This window comes from Ochotona curzoniae, unplaced genomic scaffold (genome assembly GCF_017591425.1).
Source record: "Ochotona curzoniae isolate NIBS_2020 unplaced genomic scaffold, NIBS_Ocur_1.0 contig_3498, whole genome shotgun sequence".
NCBI lineage: Eukaryota > Metazoa > Chordata > Mammalia > Lagomorpha > Ochotonidae > Ochotona > Ochotona curzoniae.
In genome coordinates, this window is record NW_024465885.1 from 31,796,604 (window position 1) to 31,821,577 (window position 24,974).

Here is a 24,974-nt window from a genome sequence, read left to right on the forward strand (position 1 = left end):
TTTATTTTAGGATGTTTCATTTTCAATACCTTTTGTTTTGATTAAAGAAATATATCACTATTGTAAGTTGAATTCTCACACCATCTACAAATGTAATACCATACATAAAGTGTGTCCTTTTTTTTGTTTATACTAGAAGAGGTTCATCTCTCGTTTCCTCTGATGGTGGTAGGATATGTTTAGGAAATCTCTTCAGAAATAAGAGGCTATTTGATTAACTGTGATATAAATCTCCTGAGATATTTTACTTAGAGGCAAGAATTGTCTAATTTCACTTGTGTAAGACATGTGCCTTAAATTATTTTTAGCATAAAATTCAACAAATTTTGTAATACAGTAAGTTTATTAACAGTTGTGTAAGCAGTAATTCAGTCAACCTAGAACAATAGAAATGCATACACAATGTAAATCATATGTCTTCACATGTTGCCTATACAACGCTGAGGGGTCCAATTTCAATGTGGTCCCTCCATTGCCCACAAAACAAAGAAGACTGTTTAGGGTTTGGGATTGACACTGGAGGCAAGAGGTTCTAGACTTCCTCTAAGTTCTGTCTAGTTATGTTTACTCTCTATTAGTGTGTGAAGAGGTCTTACTGCTGAGACCAGTTGAATGGTCACACTTTAGCATGGAGTTAGCACCACACAGTGTTTTTTCAGAAAGGCTGACACTGAGATAAGCAATGGGTGGAGGTCATCACTGATGACCTTGGTAAGGTTCTAGTTAAGGTTAAGATATAATCTGTGGCTCCTTTCTGTCTTCTCTTCCCCTAGTCAAGTGTTGGACTTCTTTTTTTTCTCTTTAAGGGAGTTGTAACGATCTGGTTTTGAAATATTATGATACTACTTTGAACCAAATAAAGAGTTCTTGTTTCCGAAGAATGATCATGGGTGTTTACTATAGTCCTCATTGAACAAAATACTGATAAAGTTCATCAATATTTGAAGATGAAACAAATTATAATTTAAATGTAATAAGAATGAAAGTTGTGGAAATTTAATTTTCCCCATCATTTATTTTTTTAAGTTGAATAATAAAATAGTTTTATCTATGTATTTGATGACTAGAGTTGGTTGACAAAACTAAGAGGTCAAATAGAAATTGGTGCCATTGGCCCTCTCCAGATGCTTAGAGAGTGAGAGAATGCACAGCTGCAATTTATGCTGAGATCTGAAGATTTTGGCTGTTTCGTTGTTTTCTTGGCTTCCTGTTTTTGAGTCTGGATGGGAGGCCAGCTGCTGGGATCCAACAGCTCTCCAAGCTGCCATCATGCCTTTCTCCCTTTAGCTGGGCCATGTCAGGAGAAAAAACTGAATTTTTTTCTTTCATCTATGCCACCCAAGACTAGGACAGCTATGATGCAGATGCAGAAAACCAAAAGGGAGTAGTTGCAACTTTGTCTTTTATCTTTATCCAATTCTGGATAGTTCTGGCTTTAGTGACTGAATCCATGTGTGAATAAAGGTTATTCAACAATCTTCCTTTTAGTAAATAGACTGATGCTGTGCTTGGAAATTTTTAAAAATTAATTAATCTTATTATTAGAAAGTCAGATACACAGAGAGGAGGAGAGACAGAGAGGAAGGTCTTCAATCTGCTGGTTCACTCCCCAAGTGGCCACAACAATAGGAACTATGCCTATTCAAAGCCAGGAACCAGGAGCCTCCTCTGGGCCTCCCACGTGGGTGCAGGGTACACAAGCAGAGAGCTAGATGGGAAGCAGTACCGCTGAGACACAAACCGGCACCCAAATTGGTTTCTGGCCCATACAAGGCGAAAACTTTAGCTGCTAGGCTACCGTGCTGGGCCTAGTGCTTGGAGCTTTTTCAAAATATACTGTTACACACATCAACAATCCTTGGTGTGCGTCAATATCCTATCTTCTATAAAGCTTATCCATTAGTTGAACCCATGCAAGAGTGTGTGTGTGTGTGTTGTATTGAGTAGGTATCGATTTTTCCCCAGAAATAATTCAATGCATTCTGTGTGGTAAGTTAAATTTCAGTTTTTTCTTACTTTGGAAATAATCCAAAAGATTAAAGCAAGTGAAGCAAATTCATTTATTACACATTTTTGCCTTCCTAATGAATAATTCAAGTGTGTCCAAATAAGTTTTTCCCATGTAAGAAATATCCCCTGGAAAACACATAAACCAAATAAAGCATTTGTAATGTGTTTGATTTTTTTTGACTCTTAAAAAAATTCTAACTTAAAATAAATGGACATTATGGGTAATCCAGGTGACAAATGATCTATGTAGAATGACCATTTTAATTTTTTTACATTATATTAGGTGATATGCAAACCTGTGCCTTATTTACTGCTTAATTGGCTTACTGTACAGAAATATACAATCACAATGTACTTACAATAGTGCTTTTCATGAGCAGGAAAAAGATACTCAAGTTAAAAATGGAAATGAGTTTTAATTAAATTCAGAAAACTGTTGAGATTCTGATAACAGCAAGCTAGGTAGGCATGAGATAATTTATTTTATTTTAAACTATAAGATGCATTGGGAAAACGACTTATTTCACTTCTTTTCCAACATTTGCTCATCATTTCTTAAGTCTGCAGGACATGTTTTTAAGTAATATTCATTTAAATAACAGAAAGTGTTGAGAACAATGATTAAACGAGAAGGAAATGATTGCGTCTGTGGAAGAAGAGCTGTTCACAAGGCAATCCAGCCATTTAAAGGTACTTCCTTTTGGGAAGATGGACTTGTTTGCTTTGTTTTCTCCATCTTTCCATGAGCATCTTAGTGAATTATTTAAGAAGGAAGGTTTATAGTTATTTCTTTCCCCCATAAAATTGATTGCTATGCTTCTTAAAGGAGAACAGGAAAACTGCCACTTCTCACGTTTGATTTAGGAAATGCTCTAATCAAGGAGACTTTGTATCCATTCTGTGAACCTTGTTGCTCTCACATAAACCCCTGGGCGATTAGGCCGGGCACACTGGTATCCAAATGATGTCACACCAACAAGGAACCACCTGTTGTTTTCTTGGCACATTAGCGGTCCTCCTGAATCCCCCTAAAAAGTGAATTGAAAAAGAAAATATTGGATAGATGGTTAGTTGTCATAAGCATATAATATTAATAGTTGAAAGCAGACTGATTATAAAGATATAATTTAAGGACATTTGTGTAATATCATTCTAGATCACGAATGAGAACTCTTTGCTCCTTATGCAGAAGAGAGAAATGGAGACAAGGGAGACATGGTTTATAACTTTTAAAAATAACCTCTGGAAATGAGATAGCACATATTTTCTCACTAATTGTGGAATTTTAATGGCACTATAAGAACTTCTCTAAAGACAATGATAAAAAATGTCGCAACCACTATGTATAATAAAAGCCAATTATATTCTTAAAAGAGATGAATTCTTAGTAACATGAAGGGTTTTGAGGAAAAGACAACTTATCTGAATTTAGAACTCACATCTCATGCTGATTTTAGATTTCTCAAAACAGTCATATTGGAAAAAATAACATTTCACTTGAAATGGGAAAATCTGTGATATAATTTCAAGTGACGGCACATGTTTTATCTAAGAGTTGAAATGATGAACATATAGAGGATGGAATATTATCCAGCTATAAAAGGTTGAGATCCTACTATGTGCAGCAAAAGTGGAAAGGAAGTCAGAAACAGAAATACAAATGCCACTTGTTCTTTCTCATATATGAGAGTTAAAAGGAACTAACCTTAATCTCAAAGCAGAGTGTTGGTTCTAGAAGCTGTGAGGGCGTGCTATATAAAGAAGGAATTTGGCTAAAAATTAATGGGAGAATTTGGGTGTGGCTACTAATTTTGACAAATATACTTCTGTTAGATTTCAATAGGGACTCTGGGTGCAGTTTTCAATTGTGACTATTGCAGTTTAGTATCAACGATGCTATACTGGGAGAATTCAGGTTGGCGTATAAGGGAAATCCATTACTTCCCAATCTCTATACATTTAAAGCTTTTCTGAAATATAAAGAAAAAGACTCCATGTTTTTTGCACATAATAAAATAAAGAGGTTCTCAGTTTCACATTTACAACAAGAAGGGATGTGTGACCAAATACATGATCTACAAAAAAAAGTGAATGTTTTTCTTTTCTTAAATACGTCGTATCCTAATAGAGTTAATCAAATAGATTTTATCTGTGTGATGGTTTTATGTAATAGAAGTAATGACAGTAAAAACTTAAAGTATCATTTTTAGTGATATTACCTTGATACATTATTTTCTCATAATAATCATACAAACATTTAAATCATATTCTACTTTTATGTTCATGCAAATGTAAAGTTATCTATATTTTGTTTGCAATCACTGGCATCACACACTATTTCAACCCCAGACTGACATCACAAAATATCCCAAGGGACTTTTTGCCTTCTTGTCTTTGAGGCCTGTAGTTAACGGGGCTAAAGTAATCCTACAAAGCGTCTCTTTTCTCTTAGATACAGGGGAACATAACTTGTGTTGGCAAATCAGGTTACCGGAATGTCCAGTCTGCCTGAAGGTAGGAGCTGCAATTTGTGTTTTTCTACCCTAAGCCTTTGATATTAGATCAGAGATAACTGAGCAAAAGACTATGATGGTATTTCAGGAGGTCCCTGTTGTGGCATTGTGGGAAAAGTTGCCACTTGAGGTGTCTATCCAAAATGAGCACTGGTTTCAGTCTCAGCTGCTCTAATTCCCACCCCCCAACTGAAGTGCCTTGGAAAGCAGCTGAGGATACCCCAAGTGTTTTTGGTCCAACACCACATGGGAAACTCAAGGGAAGGGTCCTGGCTTCAGACCACGTAAGCTCTTAACAGAGTGGCCCTTTAGGGAGAGAACCAGTGAATGAAAGATCTCACTGTCTCTTCCTCTCTTTCTGTACTTCTGGTTTTCAATTAATTAAATCGAGCTTAAACAAAACAAAACAAAACAAAACAAAACAAAACAAAAGTAGAATATGAGGGTTCTACAATGAATTCATGCAAAATTCCAGTTGAAAGATAGGTGTTCATTGTGGGGAAAAAAAAAAGGTATTTTGAAATCCATGCACAATTTGTAACATATTTTTCATGAAGTTTTGGAAAAGTTTTTTATGAGTGCATTCCATTTTTTTTTTGCATCAAAGCTATTTTTTAATTCACTTTCCTGAAACATTTTAAAATATCCAAGGTTCAAAATACATTATCAATGATTTAGAAATTATTAAAAGCCACCTCTATATTTTGAAAGGAGTCATTTGATTTTATTCATATTTTAAAAATAATTAAAATTGGGACACAGCACATTGGCCTAGGGTCTAAAGTCCTTGCCTTGAACACACAGGGATCCCATATGGGTACCGGTTCTAATCCCGGCAGCTTTACTTCCCATCCAGCTCCCTGCTTGTGGCCTGGGAAAGCAGTTGAGGACAGCTCAATGCCTTGTTCCCACGTGGGAGACCTGGAAGAAGTTCCTGGATCCTGGCTTCAGATCGGCAAAGCACTGGGCCGTTATGGTCACTTGGGGAGTGAATCATCAGGGAGAAGATCTTTGTCTCTCTCTCTCCTCTTCTCGCTACATATCTAACTTTGCAATGAAAATAAATCTTTATAAAAAATAATTAAAATTGTGATGGACAAGAAGATACAGACATGGATGACATTAGTAAGGATTTTAGCTTTCCCAACATTCACAGAGCCAAGTGCCTTTAGTCAAGGGCACAGGGTGCCTTTAGTCATGCAGAAGGGTGGTCACATGCTGCTGGACAGGTGTGTCGTGCAGGGAGATGTGGGTGTATTTACATAATTTCTGAGGTCCTAATGGCTTTGTTTTGGCCTAATTTCTCTTTGCCTAAGTTGTCTGATATGTTCAAAAAGTGAGTTATTTCTACACTCTCAGAGATACATAAATACCTGTAAATGCTAATGGATCCCAGAATGTAAAGTACTGACTTCAGTGTTTCCTGTTAGAATTTGTACTTCTTGTATTTACAATAAACCCCAAACGATCAGCCTCCACTTAAAACAAAGACTCTCAAGCCTTAGTGTCAGAGTCACCTGAAGGACATGATAAAGCTGCTGATCCCATCTTCAAAGAATTTCTCACAAGGTATTTCAAGGGATCAGAGAATTTGTATGTGTAACAAGTTTTCAGAGTTGCTGGTGAGACAGACTGGAAGTCTTGTTTGCAAAACAAGTGATGACAAATACAACTCTGAGCTATGAATGCCATTACCTTTTACAAGGAAAGAGACATTCTTCAGTCATTCATGTTGTTGATATTTCAAGACAACTGCCATGAAATTCAGGTTTTTGAAAAGACAGAGCTGCTAAAGAACTTGGGAGTGACTAAGGCAAAGTCTTTGACACTTTATGACACTTTAAGATTGAGAAAAAGTTTCAAAGATTTTATTTAAGTAATGTATGAATAATGTATGTTCACAATTTTTAATAATGCAATTTTTAATGAGTTAATCCTTACGTAAAAAGAGAGAGCATTGTTGGCCAAAGAAAAATTTGTGATGACCTAAAGTATTGTTTACTTAATACATGACATTATGATACACAAGAAAATGCTTTGTATGAACACTTTCTTTCTTGCTGATGAATAAGTTAGTTGGTGTCCATAGGAATTAAAGCCAATTATAAAATTTCAGAGATCTGGCATTAGTTATTGTCCTAATGTAACTCTAATATCAATAGCATTAGCTGCCATATATTTTCATGCCCTACGAGGTGTCTACCACAAAATTCCCATTAATTGTAGCTGAAGCTGCACAGCCAATTTTCCTCTTGTAAAATAACCTCAGAGATCTCCCTTTAAGTGGTCACGTATCTTATGTTTGGTACACTTTTCAACTTAAAAGGGAAATATAAGAAGTAGAGTTAAATTTTAAGCAAGAAAGTTACTCCACATGTCTTAAATTTGCAAGTATCCATTAAAGGTAATGACTGTAATGCTAAATTGGAAGTTTAATATGACTAGAGACATTGGTTTAAATAAAGCATACACAGACAAATAAGCATACTTGTCAGATTATTATGATCTTATTAATTTATGAAACAGATTATTACACTTTTCTCATAATAAATCATTTTCAGCTAGTATGAACTGCTGCTTCCATATATATAAATTATTCAATGATAAATTATTCAATGTTCAGTAGTTCAATCATGTGTAATCTAACTCAGGAGAGATTAATGAATAAATATTTTATTAATCTTTTAATTACAGATAGCATATCAGATGAGCTATTTACTAAATCTCATAATAAAATTGATATTTTCAATTCCTATTTGGTGGTGTTAGATGTATGTAAAATGCTTACACTTCTCAAAAAATTCTAAGATTTTTAAGAAGCCATGCTCTTGCTTAATATTCTGCTATGTCTAATTGTTGCTGTTCTAACATATGGGAATTTAGTTTTTGTTTCATGAGTAGTAGTAATTTCACTGAGATAACAGAAAATTGCATTATTTCTAGATAGTAGGATATCTCATTGAGACTAAGATGTAAGGATTTTTTTTTTCAGATGATCACACAAGTTAAATCTATCAACATTTCAAACATTGCAATATTGACACGATCATGCTTAGATCTCTAAAACAGAATATAAAAGACAAGATGAAATTCCAGCATATGAGTCCGGGTCCAGGAAAATGGCAGGTTGCACTGAGGTCCTGATTTGTGTTTTAGTTGGTTAGTGTTAAATTGCCTATGATGAGAGTATCCTGGATTTTTACTCAGATTAGTTCACATTAGAAATCATTTCATGTTGCTGAACATGTGGACATTTCTAGATTCAGGGAGGAGATTTAGAGGCCCACAGATTAGATTGACCTCAGTCATATTTTGTTTTTAAAGGGTTTAAAAGATTTGGAAATTTTAACATAAATCTTTTTTTTAGGTGAAGCACACAGTCTCTTGTTGAACCCAAGCACTTTGTTGCTTATTTTAGCTGGTTGCCTCACACTTAAAAATGTAATGCTTGTTTTCTAAAGACACATAATGTGTGGCTGCTACTCTTAAAATCTAGTTTAGTTACAAGCACTCAGATTCATGGCCAGTACTACATAAATAGGGAATAATTACAGCTTTGTAAAAGAAGAGGTGAAGTTAAAGGGATCTTAAGGTTTTCTTTAGTTTCCGAATTATTGTCAGGCAGTGACATCATACAGCAAAAATGTCTGAAAATGTATGTTGCACAGTCTCACACATTTACCTGGCATGTGTCTACTCCTCCTTCTTCATAGCCTGCGCACATCATATTTTCAGTTATATTATATTCTGGCATCTGTTGTTGACATTTCTCATTCGAGACAAGAGGAACAACAGCTTCTTGCAATATTTCTGCCGTGACACCTGCTCAAAATGGATAATACAACCAGTCAGAACTGATCGACAAGAATCCTTGCATGAACGATCCGTCTTACTTATTCCAACATTTCAATGTCACTATTGACTATTGTGTGTATATATAATGGAGCCAAATGTGAACTTTGCATTTGATAGCACATAATAGAGATCATCAGTTGATTTCACCAAAGCACTTCTCCAGCAATCCACTCCCTCCAATCTCCCAAAAGGTTAGTAGAAATGGGAGATTGGACTAGACACTCATTAGGCATCTTCAATAATGATAAAAAGTTACAGTCTTGCTCACCAAATTAAAGTCTGTTGACACAAAGACTGCCATTCATGGGAATTAGCTGTGACTCAGAAACCCAGGAACACTTTTCATTTACTACCTGAGGAGGTGTTTCCCTCCTGTATAACAGCATTCAGCTGCTTTGTGGTGCCATGTGCGTGAGCAGGTGCACATTGAGCAGAGGACAAAGCTCCAGTGAACTGTGTCCTGATCTCGGGCAATCAGCTTGCCATCTACACGCAGGTGAAGGTAAATGAAGCAGTTATTTTTTAGCAAAGCATACTTTCATTCTTTTCATAAAATGATTCATTTACTTCAAGTGTGAATCTGCTTACTGAGACACCAATTCCCAGAAAAGATGTGAAGCAAGCAGGAATTAATGGTTCAGGAGGTGGAATGTTAAACAATTTCTAATAATTTACAAAATCAGTTCATTCTGTTAGTGTTACAAAGGAATATGTGCCATTATTTTCGTTTAACTTAATGCACCAGAAAGACAGAAGGAATATGTATGTACAGTTCTGTGTATGTGATGTGTGTCTGTATATGCAATTTAGATGGTGCAGTGCCTATATGACTCAGTAGCTTTGTTGGTAAATGTGTAATAACTGGTTCTCCAGAAAAACAGAGTTCCAATATGTCTTGTTCTTTTTTGCCAAACACTATCCCATGTCAGAATTAAAGGCCTGGCTTGGCAATTAAAATGAGTTTTAGGGGGAGACAGTATAAATACATTGTGTGTCAGGCCAGCAAATCCAGAAGCATGCTGATTGTTGACTTAAATTTTGATGAGGTACTTAGTTAAGAAAATGAATTGCCGAGGTTATAGTCAGAGAAAAAAAAAATCAAAATCTGTATAAGCATCCTTAGCTTTCCTATGAGGGCCAAGGATTGACTCAGTAGTTTTAGCTTTGTAATAAGATACACAATCATGGGGCCTGGACAAGTAGCTTAGAAGCTAACCTCAATTTGCAAACGACAGGATCCCATATGGGCACCAGTTTTAATCCCAGTGGCCCTGCTTCCCATCCAGCTCCCTGCTTGTGGCCTGGAAAAAGCAGTGGAGGATGGCCTAAATCCTCGGGACCCTGCACCCATGTGGGAAACCCAGAAGAAGCTCCTGGCTCCTGGCTTAGGATCAGGTCAGCTCTGGCCATTGTGGCCGCTTGGGGAGTAAATTATCGGATAGAAGATCTTCCTCTCTATCTCTCCTCCTCTCTGCATATATGACTTTTCAATAAAAAAAATATTTTTTTAAAAAAAGATGCGCAATCATTCTTGCTATTCATCAATGAAAAATTTGGGATTAATAAAATGATTTGCTAAAGGAAAATTTGAAAAGTGATCTTACATTTAACAGCTACTTGACAACATGAGTTGAAATGGGGATAATTAAGAATAAACACGTGATCAAACACATATGCACACATACACATCAATATTTCAGCACAGTTCTTTAAAGAATTACTGATAGTCTTAATTTTGCTAACTAGTATTACCTCATTTCTTTCCAATGGACAATGTGGATTTCTTATCTAATTAACGCACTCACAAGATAGGAAATTGGTATTGAGTTCACTCTGTTAGCACAGCGGTTACAGCTATTGCCTGCGACACCAGAATCTCATATGAGCACTGGCTCACAGGTAAGCTCTTCCACTTGCCATTGAGCTTCCTGCTAATGCACCCACAAAAGCAGCAGAGGATGACCCAAGTGCTAGGGCTCCTGCATCCAAATAAGAGACTTGGGAGAAGATGCTGCTTTTCAATCAGCACAGCTCAGGTCATTATGGCCACTTGCGGAGTGAAATCAGTAGATGGAAGCTATCTCTCCCCACCTCTGTCTTTTAAATAAATAAATAAATAAATAAATATTTTTAAAGGAAATTTATATTTTATAAAATTTAGTCAATAGAAATAATGCAAACATAATAACATTTTATTAAAATGATCATTACCCAAGAAGTATTTAAATTTGACTTTGCCATTTATTCCTAAATGAAATATATTTCAGTTATAGTTTTTTCCTGGCTCCATAACACTCTTGGAGACTTTGGTAAGTCAATTACTCATGTATCTTTAGTGACCATAAATTGATGTAATCCATATTTACTCAGCTATAAAAAACTACAATTACCTGAAGTTTTGAGTCTTAAATTTTGTTAAAGGCTAATTTCTTGATGAGTCTATACTATCGTCATAAAATATCTTTAATTTTGACATTTAAAAGACAACAAATTTATGTAGAATCATTTTTTTACTCTGCAAATTTTAAATTTAATAAATCATAACATTTTTAAAGCAGAGGAAACATAACAATACACAGTGACATTAATACATTTTATGGAGAGCAACATGAGATATTCCCAGCAAAATAATGTAATTGCTGTGGAGAGCCTTTGTTAGAATCATCAAGCAAACATTTGATTTTTAACCTGGTGTTTCCTATGAGAAGTAATACTATTTTAGCTTTGTTTTGATTCTCGAAACCTACACCTCTCCTAAGACTGGGCTGATTTTCCTCTTCAGTAAATAGGGATTTTAAATACAATGGTTATCATCTATTTGGATTACAGAGATCAAATTCTACCAAATTATAACGCCATTCCATTTGTGCAATTACTAACAGATGGCCAATACTCTGTCCTAAATTGAGTATTCCTATTTAAATTCTAAACCAATGAGGCCTTCAAGATTTATTTGTTTATTCATTTATTTATTTAAAGGCAAGGTTATAAAGTCAGCGGGAGAGAGAGAGAGGGAGAATGAGTTATGCAATTACAACTGGGAGGTATGAAGTGATACAATACTTTAAAAAAAACCTTATTTGGTTATATCTGCATTGTTTTTAAATTTAGAAGATACTGTATAATTCTAGGGTGTCAACAGTCTTGAGTGTTGGAGTCATTCAATAGCCAAGTCTTATCAGCAGATAGAATCAAATCCTGAAGCATGAAGGAACTCTTTTCCTTTAGGGAAAAATGTTTAAAATATTCAACAGATAGTACCAAGGCATACTTTGGGTATGTCTCATGAGCATTTTCTTTTTTCCATGTCTGGTTATTTACCTTGATGTATAAGCCTCCCCCAGCCAGCAATGGAACAGTTTTTTCCTGGAGGAAAGATTTGATTTTCTTCTGGTAAGCAAATGGGTTGTATATAGTCTAAAAACCAAAAAGGAAAGCAAAAACAACAAGGGTACACATGAGTTTCAAATAAGCTTTAATAATTAAATATTTGTATTATTTAATCTAATAGTTTACACTTTTTATATTATTCTAGCTAAATAACTTTTGGGCATCAGTCTTTAGGTAAAAAAAGTTAAGTTTTCTACATCATACAGAAATGCTTCTTTCATAGCTAGTACCATGGCTGTCTTAACCTGTGGATTGGGGAAGACCTTCATTCATCATTGTAATGTATTAATAAACTTTTTACAAAGTCCATTGTACATCTGCTGGTCTGTGTTGCCATTGTGAGCTTCTCTTTTCTTAAGGGTTCTTGCTCTTGTGAGATAATTCTCAAGGGCACTTCGTTTTTTTTATACCGATTCTTTCTAGACATTTGGCTATAAACCACTTGATGAATAAAATGTAATATTTTTTGTAATTCCTTGAATCACTTAATTACAATTCTCTACAAATTTTGCAACATTTATGGATTACTTGTGCATTGCAATTGTAGATACTTCAGACTTATTTTGAATATGAAGACAGAGCATGGAAGATGATGGAGAGTGATTTTTTTTTTTTTACCTGTGTAATTCACTTTAACTTCAAGATGCATCATGGCAATGTCAGCCTCATTTGCCCGTTCATTATAATGTGGGTTAATGACAATTTCATCTATCTGCTGAGTTACCACATGAGGAGAAGTCTGATTTGATGCCATGTGTAGTCCTAGGATTGCTGTCCACCTAGTTGGCTCCATATTTCTCCTGAAAAGTGCAATTAAAAAGTGTGAGAAACTCTCCAAACATTGCAGTCATATATCAGAAAAATGTCAAAAGACAGCTCCAAAAATCTTTTTAAAGTATTTTTATAAAAGAAATTGAACGGGGCCCGGCACGGTGGCCAGAAGCTAAAGTCCTTGCCTTGACTGCACCGGGATCCCATATAGACGCCGGTTCTGATCCTGGCGGCCCCACTTGCCATCTAGCTCCCCGCTTGTGCTCTGGAAAAGCAATCAAGGATGGCCCAAAGCCTTGGGACCCTGAACCCATGTGAGAGACCTGGAAGAAGCTCCTAGCTCCTGGCTCCTGGCTTCGGATCAGCTCAGCTTTGGCTAAGCTCAGCTCCAACTATTGTGCTCACTTGGGCAGTGAATCATCGGATGGAATATCTTCCTCTCTTTCTCTCCTCCTCTCTCTATATATCTGACTTTGCAATAAAAAAGGTAAGAAAGAGAGAGAGAGAAAAAAAAAAAGAAATTGAATTTAGTTGTAGTTGGTTGAAAGAGTTCCCGCCTGCTGTCTGAACTGCCAAATGCCTGTAACAGGGTGAGGCCAAAAGGCAGTCAGAAGTTGGAAACTGAATCTGTATTTCGTTGTATCAGTTCTGGGTACCTGAATACTTGACAGTGCCATGCTGCTTCCCAGAGTGCATTAGCAGGAATCAGGAGTCAGGGGCAAGCCTGGGATTTAAACCCAGGCACTCCCCAAGGGATGCAGACATCCAAAGGATGCCTAATCATTGCACCAAATGCTCGCACCTGCAAGATTCTTCTTTAAATGTATTTCTTAAACTTTTTAAAACAAATTTCTATGATCATTTCACAGAGGAAATCTTAATTAGTGTTAATATCTTTGCCACTTTTTAAAGTCCTTCACTCTCTAATTCTCAGCTCTGGCTGTACGTTATTCTCATTCTGAATGCTTCTAAATAACACCGATACTGGTTTCTTCTTCTCCCTTAGTTCTCATTTAATGAGTCTGGAGTAGGCCTTAAAATTAAAGTAAACACACGCACAAGCGTGCACACACACACACACACTTTAAGAAGGATAAATCTATGCTACCATAAGACTGGGATTAAGAATAGATTTGACTATATTTCACCTCAGAGATTGTGTCCTGGTTCAGGGTTCTTGAGATAGCATAGCAGTGTTGGTAGTGATCTAAATAATTTCAGAAACCTTTTCCCAGTTAAGGATATCACTGTTCACATAGAATGAACATAGCAATAAAACCAATCATAACACTCTGATCTGATTTTTATGCTTGAATAAATTCCATATGTGATGTTGGCCATTGCTTACTGCTTGGCAATACAAATTGAGTAGCTATGAATCTATCATTTGATTACAAGCCCCTTGGCTATGTCTCCTTTATGCTTCCCTCCAGTCCTTCTTCTCCACAAACAAGCCTGGGGTGGTAGCCTCTAGTGGCGTAATTCCTTGCCTTGCATGTATTGGGATCCCATATAGGCACTGGTTCATATTCTGAATGCCCTACTTCCCATCCAGCTCCCTGCTTGTGGCCTGGGAAAGCAGTGGAGGACGGCCCAAAGCCTTGGGACCCTGCATCTACACTGAAAACCCAGAGGAGGAACTCCTGGCTTTGGATCAGCTTAGCTCCGGCCGTTGCAGCCATTTGGGGAGTAAACCAGTGTATGGAATATCTTTATCTCCATCTCTCCTCCTGTCTGTAAATCTGACTTCCAATAAAAATAAATAAAAAAAGAAACAAAGCTTTCAAAAATGTCAGGAGAAAATTCAAAAGAATTAAGATGCTAGATTAAATGGCATACACTGACCAAACTGCAGCAATTTGAGCATCATATAACACTCACTACAACTGTTCCATTTCCTAGAACAAAGTGTTTGAGAAAGGCCATGAGTTCATGTTGAAACTGAGAAAATTGAAAGTATAAGGAAAATAAATTTGTTTGTGAAAAGAGAATCAACAACAAGACATGCTCATCACATAAGGTCCATCTTCCCTCCAGACATGCTTTCTGTCTTATAAGGAGTCTTCCAAATGACCGTGGGAAATAAAGCTGGAAAGAAGTTCTGCATGGATTTCAAAATGCTTTACCTTTTGCATAAAGTAAAGTTAGCATTGAGTTCCATGCTTCTACAAACTTGTTGAAAGCCTCTCAGATGAGCAGTTTAAGTCAAGTGCTATCATGTCAAAAATTTGGAAAAATGCTCACTTAGTGCATGACATGACTCAGAAACAACCATTTGAAAGAATGCAAAGAACTGAAAAAGAAGAAAGGATTAGTATTCGGCAAATTTAGCTAGGGAAAGGAGGAGGATTCTTAAAGTAGTTGCATGGAATAACTAACTGAAACAAGGGTCCAACAATGTGATTAATGATGACAAATCAGCTCTCAAAATGGAGAGAATTTCAGAGACCTGACACTATAACTTCCAGGAACCAAAATTTCTGAGTGGATGAATAATTACAACATGTAGTTACTGAAAATGTGTTAATTGGTGAAGACAAACTAAACTATACAATTAGACTGAAAGGATAATACATTGTCACAAATGAGAAGCACAAGTTTGGAATTTGATAAAATTTATGTAAAAGACATAAATGTAAAAAGTTCTAGTCTTTGAAGAAGTTATTTGATCAGCAGCTCAAACATGAAATAATTTGGAAAAGGAACCAAGACAAATGCAATAACCAAAAAAAAATCAATGCCACTAATCTAATGTTCTTTTTGTACTTTCCAAACAAATGTTCTTACACTTTTTGATTGGTAAAGTCATTATAATCTTTAAATTTCTTTGCAATATTTCTGCAACCTGAAGAACATTGTGGCGATTATGCTAACTTGCAGGATCTATAGGGCTAGATGGAGAGATACGAAATTGAACACATAATTAAAACACATACACACACATACAAACACATAAACATATATAGAGAGTTCAAGTAAAAATTAAATATTTAAGAAATACTGTACTTTTTATAATCTCTTTAAGTTATCTGAGGAATTCAAAAGACTTTGCATTTTAAACAGCTATCCAAGTAGTTAAGTAATGTTAATTTATAATCAACAATCAGCTAAGTAAAAATTGATTTTCAAAGTTTTCTTAGCTTTATCACCCTCAGAAATTTAGGTGTAAAATATTTCTCATCATATTTCAAGTATTTCCTATACAGAATCATCTATTTCAGGAATGTTGACATGTGTTTCAAGGCATTGCTTCACTAAAGAATTAAATAATCTGCTCGGTTTGGTCTTAAGAGCTAAATTAAAGGTGGGTGGCTGCAAGAGACTTTCTCAAGCTAATTGCATCTTTAATGTATATGTCTATTTAATGAATATATGATCCAGATAATAAATTTACATGCGCCTGCCTTCTCAAGAAACTTTCTGGAAGGATGGTGTTTGATGGGGAAAGTCCATTCAGTGACTTTCTAGGTGATAGGTTTGTTTTATGTCTCAACAGGACAGTTAATTTCACAGGTACATACATTGTCATAACAAATGAACTTACTAAGACTACATGTTTTTTCTATTTATCAGCAGAAAAAAAGAATAGAAAATAAATACTGAACTTATTCCTAATTGTGTCTTAAATGGAAGCATGGGTTAAAATTGCCTAAATCCTTTCGCGTATTCTTAGCTAGAACAAATACATGAATAGATTGTGACTAGAAACTACGCACAGACTGTTTTATATCTTACTGACTGGGTTGCTCACATCCATTGCCAGAGTGCCTGCTCTGAGTCCCAGCTCCTCAGCTTCCAGTCTTATCTCCTGCTAATGTACACAGTAGAAGGCAGCAAACCATGACTCAAACACTAGGTCCCTGCTACCTGTGTGGAATATCCAAGCGGAGTTTGGTGCTCCTGGCCTTAGCAAGGCTTACCCTGGTCCCTGTGGGTGTTTAGGGAGTGAATCAATAGATGGAAGGTATTTCTTTATCTCTATATCTCTGTGTCTGTTTTTCATCATTTATAATAAGAAGAAAATGTGTGACTTTTTAAAAATTTCAATTTCCTGATATATTTAAGAATCAAGGATAATTCAAAACTCATTACCAAACGTTTCAGAGACAAATATGCCTCCAGATCGGAGAGGTTGAAAAAAAGAATGTATACAGAATAAAATATAGGCAATTTTGATTTTGAGTAAACTTAAAAAAGGATTTTCTATACTTTTTGTCACTTTTATGCAACGTGAAATTATTTCAATACAGAAAGCTCAAAAACAAAGTAGGCGGATTACTAGGTATAGAGGAATGCAAATAAAATCACAGCGAGATTTTGCATAAACCCAAATAGAATGGTTTTCAAAATAAAAACAAATAAATAAATGCTGGAGAGGATGTGGGGGAAAGGACCATGCAGAATAGTGTACTATTTAGCTATAAAATAAGAATGAACTGAGGGACAGGCATGGTAGCCTAGTGGCTAAAGTCCTGCTTTGCATGTACCAGGATCCCACGTGGGTACCAGTTTGTGTCCCAGCTGCCACACTTCTAATCCTGTTCCCTGCTTGTGGCCTGGGAAAGCAGCAGTGGCCTACGGGCTTGGGACCCTGCATGACTGTGGGAGACAGAAGAAATTCCTGGTTTTGGATTGGCTCAGTTGCAACCACTTGGAGAGTGAATCAGCAGACAAAGCATTTTTCTGTATCTCCTTCTCTTTCTAAATCTGACTTTCCAATAAATATAAATACATCTTCTTCTTTCTTAAACAGTGAAATCCTATTTTTGTCAACAAAATTGATGCAATTATAAACCGTTTTTCTTAGTGAAATAAGCTAGTAACAAATGCAGAAATATCACATTTTCTCTGATATGTGACACTTTGGATATAATTGTCATTTTTAGCCTGTTTTTACTTTACAACAAGCACTTTACTTAAACAATACTTTACTTGTTGTAAAGTCAAAACTTTGTTTACTGTTTTAACTTTTACTTGTTGACTATTATGATTGGTGACAAATTAGGCTTATAAATATAGAGTGCATTAAAATTATTTATTTATAAAAACAAATTAAGAGAGAGGAGAGATGGAAAAGTATTGTAGAGGAGCAAGTGGGTGAGGTAAGTGTAGTTGTCTTTTTACAAGTATCTATGGAACCAAAATAATATATTCTCAAAATTTTTAAGAATGCGCTGATAATGGCTAGCGTAGCAATGGAGCAGACTAATTCTTTGCCCTGTGGAACAGGCATCCCATATGGGTGCTGGCTCTTGTGATGCCTGCTCCACTTCTGATCTAGTTCCCTTCTTAAAACTGAGAGAGCAGCAAAGGGTGACCCAGGGCCTTGGGACCCTGCACACATGTGGGAGGCCTGGAGGAAGCTCCTGTATTCCAGCTTTATTTAGATCAGCTCAGCTCTGGTATTTGCAGCCTTTTGGGGAATGAACTTGTGGATGGAAGACCTCTCTCTGTAAAAATATCTGTCAGTAAGATAAAAATAAAATACATCTTTTAAAAAATATAATGCATTTTTTAAGATTCCTGAGAGTGATACTCTGGCTTCACAGACCATTCTTACGCAGAAACTGCAGCTAAACAAAAATTTCACTGCCTGTTTGCATGATTCACAGTAGGTAAAAGTACTGAAACATCTTGATTTTTTTTCTGTCAACTAAACTAGGAAATTGAAATCCTTATGAACACCTTTGACAACTAAAGTTGAAATTTACAGATGTTAAATTGCTCCTCTGTGGTCACACATTAAAATGTTCTCACAAATAAGATTAAAAATCGGTGCTCTGTTTTTAAGTAAATGTTGTTCTTTAAATAGCAGTAAGTTTGATCCCTACTTTCCTAAATTCACCCTTTGCAGTTCATAAAGGAAAGCATATTATTACTATAAATGCAAAACAGGCTTGGGGATATGTAGGAACATTCAGGAAACCGAGCCTAAATGATGTGATTGGTAGACAAGGAGAAGAGCTGTCAAGCCATGCTGAACCTGAGTTATCTTTTTCTTTTTTTAAATTAGGAAATTATTAAGCGTCTCATTGCACACATAGAGATTTTAAAACACAAAATACTAGCATACTGAGAAAAAATGCTTCTTGTTGAAGTATCTATGTTAACAAGGAAACTTTTCTGATTTTCCAAAAATCGGAAGTATGAATCAACAACCTCATGGTAAAAACAAAACAAAACAAACAAACACACAAACCAAAAATCCTTCCACTGAGTTGCTAAGGAGAGTAACATGCAAGATTAGAAAAAACAATTTTTAATTCATCATAATTCAAATACAACTCACCTTTGTTTGTATTAAAACCAAAACTACATGCATGACCTATTTTCCTGAACACATGTTTATATTAATCGAAACTCTGTATTTTCTTCACATATCTGTAATTGAAGATCATTCCCTGGAGGTCCCACCAGTTCAGTGTGTTAAGTAAATCAGTCCTAGACCCAGCACAGAAATATTCTGCTATAGTTTTTCTGCCTTAATAATTCAAAATTGTTTGGAACCAGAAATTGTCTACACTTGATGTGGAAGAAGAGAATTAACATGATTGGGGCCGAAGATCATGATTCTCTCTTTTCTGTACTATCCTTCCATACTCACCTTATTCTTTCTTAGTAACAACTAGGTCTAAGAAGAACAAAGAAATTCTAAAACTTAACAAAAATTTGCCCTGTTATGTTCCAAAAGCTAAGTTATGTATTTCTGATATTAGTCTTAAATCTTATTTATTTGTTTATTACTTTTTAGTATTATTTTTTGAGAAGAGACAGAGAGAAAGAGGGACAGAAGAGAAAAAGAGGGAGAGAAGGAAGAGAAAAAGAGAGAGAGGGATTTCCTATTTGATGGTTCCCTACCAAAGTGCCTGCAACAGCAGGTGTTAAGGTCAGCTGAAGCCGAGAATGCAACCCACGTTTCCTGCGCATTTGATGTACCATCTGCTGTTTCTCAAGGGATATTTTATTCTTGGGAACTGGAATCTGGAGCAGAGTCAGGGCTTGAACACAGGCACTTTAATATGGAATTCAGTCAACCCAGTGGGTATTTCATCAGCTGCATCAGATGCCACCTTGGTGAAATGGCTTTATGATGTTGTATGAAAGGTGATATTGGGCAATGTTTGCTCTGATGACCCCATTTGGGAAGAGGCATGTGGAGCATACTCACCCATAGACACAGTGGGCAGCAGTCACCAGCCAGTCATTGCTGACCAGAGATGCACCACAGAGCAGCTGACCACTGTAGGACAGGGCAACGACCCAAGGCCAGGCCCCTTCTTTGGCATCAGTCCCTCCAACAATCCTTGGACTAACATCTTGAGCCACCAATTTTGTCCCACACACTATTGAAATAAATGAAGAAAGAGCAAAATTTATTTTTTATTTTGGTGGATTTTTTTCTGATCATAAAAATTGAAGAGTGAATAGATAACTAAAGAACTTACACACCCAGATCAAAATTTTTAAATGAAAGCTTAATGAGCATAACCAAATCTTTACTTACATTTACGGTTACACTGTAACAGAATCAAGGAATCTTGTGAACACTGTGAGCTGTAAAGGAAGAACATTTAAATTTCAAAAATTGTGCTTGACATTTTACAGTAAAGCAGTATAGGTTATCCTTTATTTTGGTTTTAGTAAAATGGATGTTTCATTGTAATATCATATATGAGATTTTGGCAAATTGAAATGCAAAACAGAAATAGGCACAGGTAAGTGAAATAGAATTACATTTGCATTCTAACTGTGCAATTTGCTGTTCATGTGCTTTTGGGTAGAATATTCACAAGATCCATTTTTCACCTATAAAATACAGACAATAATATTTATTTTATTAGAATAAATTATCGGGTCCGGTGTGATGGCGCAGTGGTTAAGGTCCTAGCCTTGCACGCCCAGGATCCCATACGGGCGCTGGTTCTATCCTGGCAGCCCCACTTCCCTTCCAGCTCCCTGCCTGTGGCCTGGGAAAGCAGTCGAGGATGGCCCAAAGCTTTGGGACCCTGTACCCGCGTGGGAGACCCTGAAGAGGCTCCTGGCTTCGGATTGGCATAGTATCGGCCGTTGCGCTCACTTGGTGAATTATTGGACGGAAGATCTTCCTCTCTGTCTCTCCTCTCTGTATATCTGCCTTTCCAATAAAAATAAAATAAATCTTAAAAAATAGAATAAATTATGATAACTGAAGCAACTGCTTGTTTTAAAATTATTTTTCTGTGCCTAACACTGAACATTATTGATTGATTGATGTGGTTATTTTCTCTAACCTCATAATTCATCATTCCATAATTCAATAGTCTTCACTCAACCTCAGCTTATACTTTCAAAGACCCCCAGTGGATGCCCAAAACCACAAACTGTGCCATTAAATGCCCTTTGATCTCAACAAAGCACTTATAACATCCTGACAGTGACATTGGCATTTTGAGCCGTGACAGCAACTGACATGAGTTTCTTTTGCCTTCCACACCAATTCCTGGGTAATTTTTTTTTCTGTCATGGAGTTTAGCATCTCTAGCATGAGTTTCAAGTCGTTCCTTATATATTCTAGCATTTTCACTTTTTTTCTGAAACATTCTGCAGTTCTCCTTGATGTGTTTGAATTGCCAGAATCACTCTTTTGTGCTTTGAGGACACTACTGAATAAGGACAAAGGTTATCTGAACACAAGCACTGGGAGACTAACCCAGCCTCAGCAGTCTATCTGACCACCCTGACAGCTAGTAAGTAACACATATGATGGAGTATATGAGGCTACTTAAAGATGTAAAATGACAATCATGGCATGGCATAAGTGTTGTGGATTCCATCTCCATTGATGTTTGAATTCCCCTATACAGTTGGATTCACTGAGCAAGTAATGATTCATGCATTTCATGGAAGGACAATTTATTATGCTACTGATAATGGCAGGTAATTTGAAAATTGTATATATACATACACACACACACATACATACATATATATATATATGTTTCTGAAAATTTCCATTGAATACTTCATTCTACATCTGACCTCAGATAATGTAAGCTGTGTAAACGACCATCACATATAAGAAAAATGTAACACAGAGTATGCCTCAGTGTTTCAAATCCCTCAACTATTCAGGTCAACACCATAGGAAGTTGGAGAACAAATAAATATTTTGCTTCCTAGAGCAGACATGGAATAGTTTTTGCCTGTTTTATATAATTATATGTAATAATTACAATATAATAATTATATTTTGAAATATAAGCAAAGCAATAATATAGGCAAAAATACTGAAACGAATGAGAACCATTAGTTAAAAGTTTGGTTATCAACATTATGATCCATTCATTATGTCTGTCTTAAGCAAAAAACTAACAAACCAAAAAATCACTTTTTTTTTACAATGTGTTATACTTGCTAACCACTAGAGATCAGTATAACACAAGGAATTCAACTGTGTTTCTGGCACAGTTTCTTATAGAAGCTACGGCAGATATTAATGACATTAAAACACAAAGTATGTATGAATTCATATTTATAATTTGGGTGACATACTTATATACCTAACTATAACTTAACGAGTGTGTCACTTAATTTCTTTCATTTTTAGGAAAAGAAAAATCAAAAAGAAATGAGACACTTGTATGATCAAAGCAGTTCGGTACTTCTAGAATGTAAGGTTTATTTGAATTCACACCCAGTCACATTATCTGATTTAAAAAGCCTTGAAAATAAAGTGTAGCTTCAGTTGGAATATAAAAAAAAATTATAATAGTCACCAATGTGCACCTATATATTTAGACATATAGATAGATGTATGCCATAATGCTCCAAAGAAGGATTTATAATTTGTTCGCTTTTGTTATGTGATTGTTGTTAAGAGAAAAAATGGTTGCTATGATCTTTTATTGTATGTAGTAAGATTACATCCAACTCTTTCTGTGTCTATAGTATTTGGCAATGAAAATGCATGTTCAAAATTATTCATCTTTCTAAAGTATTTTTAAGGCTCTTTAGTACACCTTGGCAATACGATAGTAGATTTTTCGCCTTTGTATATACCTGCAATGCCATGGTGCACTTATTCAGCAGAACATTAAACTTGTAACTGTTAATAAGGGACTATACTACCATGATAACATGGGAGAAAATTGTGGGAGGGGAAAATGGGAGAGCAGGAAGAGGAGTAGTTCCTATACCTATAAAATCATATCATGGAAAAGAATAGAAATAATTTTATAATTGTTAAGAATGATTCATACTCTGTATAATGCATAAAAATGATCAATCTGGAGAAATGGCATTGTTTCAAAGCAGGTTCAGCGTGTTCATGCCCCAGCTACTCCACTTCCTACTCAGCACAGGGTTAGGGTTAGGGTAAAGGTAAGGGTTAGGGCTTGGGGAAAAGAAAACGGGCTGTTGAGTTTGGAGAACAGAAAATTGTGGCTCAGTACACTGCCCTGTAAGAGACCCATATGGAGTTTAGGTGTCTAGATTCATTTTGGAACTTCTCAAACTACTGCGGCAATTCACAGGATGAATCGACAGACTGAACACTTCTCTTACTTCTCTCTCTCATTCTCACTCTGTCTTCCTCTCTTTGCATCTCTGTATCTCTTTTCTGAAACTTGTCCTGGCTGGCAATATTATGTTATCATGCACAGAGTTTTAATTTGCTAAAGTGTAAAAAAATGAACTAATTTCTTTCACAAATTATGTTCAGTTGTATAGCTCATTATCTTATTTTTAAACCTCGTGGCATTTCTTTCTTTATGCTTTTTTATAAAAATATTTATTAATTTTATTAGAAAGGTAGATCAGATTATGGAGAGAATAGAGAGAAAGATTTACATCCACTGGTTCACTCCCCAAATGGCTGAAATGGCCATAATAATAATAATGATAATCATCATCCCATCTGAAGCCAGCAGCCAGGGGATTCATCTTAGTGTCCCAGAGGTGGCAAGTTCTCATATACATCAAACATCATGTGCTGACTCTAAATGTGAATTACCAGCAAGCTGGATGGAAATCAGAAACCAGAGGTAGGACTCCATTCATGGCACTCCAGCAGGAATTGTAGGCACTAATGGTGGTTTAGTCTGCTGCACAATAATGCTTGCTCTAATACCAGCGATGTTTTTTTTCTAAACTTTTATTTTTGATAATTTTGATACCAGCAATTTTTGATTAGTGTTTACTAAAGTGGTTCTGCACCGAATTAGCTTTAAAGATGGATTTTTCCCAAAATTTCCTTTCTCTTTCCTTGCTGGTTCTTAAATATTTAGAAGATGCAAACAGAATTTCTCAGAAAGCAAGCTACTTCAGGAACGGTAATGATACTATAAATTTAGACAACTGACATAGAGACACCTGCTTTGTCACTTCCAGATACTTTGATTCATCCCAGAGGAGAGTCATACCAGTCAAGGCTCAGCAAACACTGACTGAAAACATTCCTCTGCATAGCACCTTTATCAGTACTAAAACCACAGCTTGCCAATTCTTCTACCAGTTGAGCACACACAAGTGAAAACTTCTCATGAGAAACTGAGTAATTATATAATTTCATTTTTTTTACCATTACACATATACAACAAAATGCACTGTAGTAGCATCTTAAATTTTTATCTGTAGCTACAGTTTTTTTTTTAATTTTTTGGTACTTACTTTCTTCCTACACACAGCTGGCTTTTAACAGAACTGTAAAATTTTAAATTTAATTGCACAACTTCAAATAGAAGTTCTTATTAACATCCATACAGGAGAAATGAAAACTCTAAGCTCAAATAGAACTTTGAATTCAAGAAGGATGCTGCTTCTTTGTAACTTAGGTACTAGGATACAAATAAATCTAATTTTAAAAAGCAAATGGAAGCACATAGCACAAACAGAAATCTAGACACTTTTATTTAATATTCATGTTCTGTTTGCTGTGGAAACAAGAGCCTCATTGTCCCCACTCTCCATTAACCTCTTTAATGGGAGCTAATTTTCGTCATTTTTCACTCTTATCAATATTGGACTTAAATCCAAATGTCACAATTTCTTTCTCTGGCAATAATTTTTAATGAATCCCAGGGTCTTGATAAAGCAAGATAAAAAATCAGAACTAATTAAATCCCTACTAATCAGTAGGGAAAGATATGCAAAATCTAATTTGACCACCTTATCCTATCTAAGGAGCTAGAAAATGTCCTTAGAAGGTTGGATAGTATTTGCAGCTACCAGAAGAATAAAATAAGTCAAATAACTTTCAAGATTATGGTAACATTCAAATACCCATCTGGTTTCAAACACTCATATTTTCTCTAGTCCATTTACAAGAGATCAATAACAGATTTTAATACCCACCTTGGCGTTGTTGTTAAGCTACCACTAGGTGATGTGCTTATTTTCACAAATGGTCCAGGTCCGGTGTAGGAGATTGGTATTGATGAATTTTCACTCCTAGAGAAA

The 24,974-nt window shown here is 35.8% G+C and overlaps 1 protein-coding gene across 1 annotated transcript in view; it reads right to left on the reverse strand.

Moving 5' to 3' along the window:
• Positions 1-2,882: 2,882 nt before the first annotated feature.
• The window catches only part of TMPRSS15 (transmembrane serine protease 15), a 106,107-nt gene continuing 84,015 nt past the window's right edge, over positions 2,883-24,974 (reverse strand). Inside the window, exons 19-25 of the mRNA XM_040980421.1 lie at positions 24,870-24,965; positions 20,044-20,093; positions 19,708-19,882; positions 12,387-12,568; positions 11,700-11,795; positions 8,206-8,345; positions 2,883-3,038 (exon numbers count right to left, since the gene is read on the reverse strand). Coding sequence (XP_040836355.1) covers positions 2,883-3,038; positions 8,206-8,345; positions 11,700-11,795; positions 12,387-12,568; positions 19,708-19,882; positions 20,044-20,093; positions 24,870-24,965 — 895 coding nt within the window. The remainder of the gene's footprint in view (positions 3,039-8,205; positions 8,346-11,699; positions 11,796-12,386; positions 12,569-19,707; positions 19,883-20,043; positions 20,094-24,869; positions 24,966-24,974) is intronic.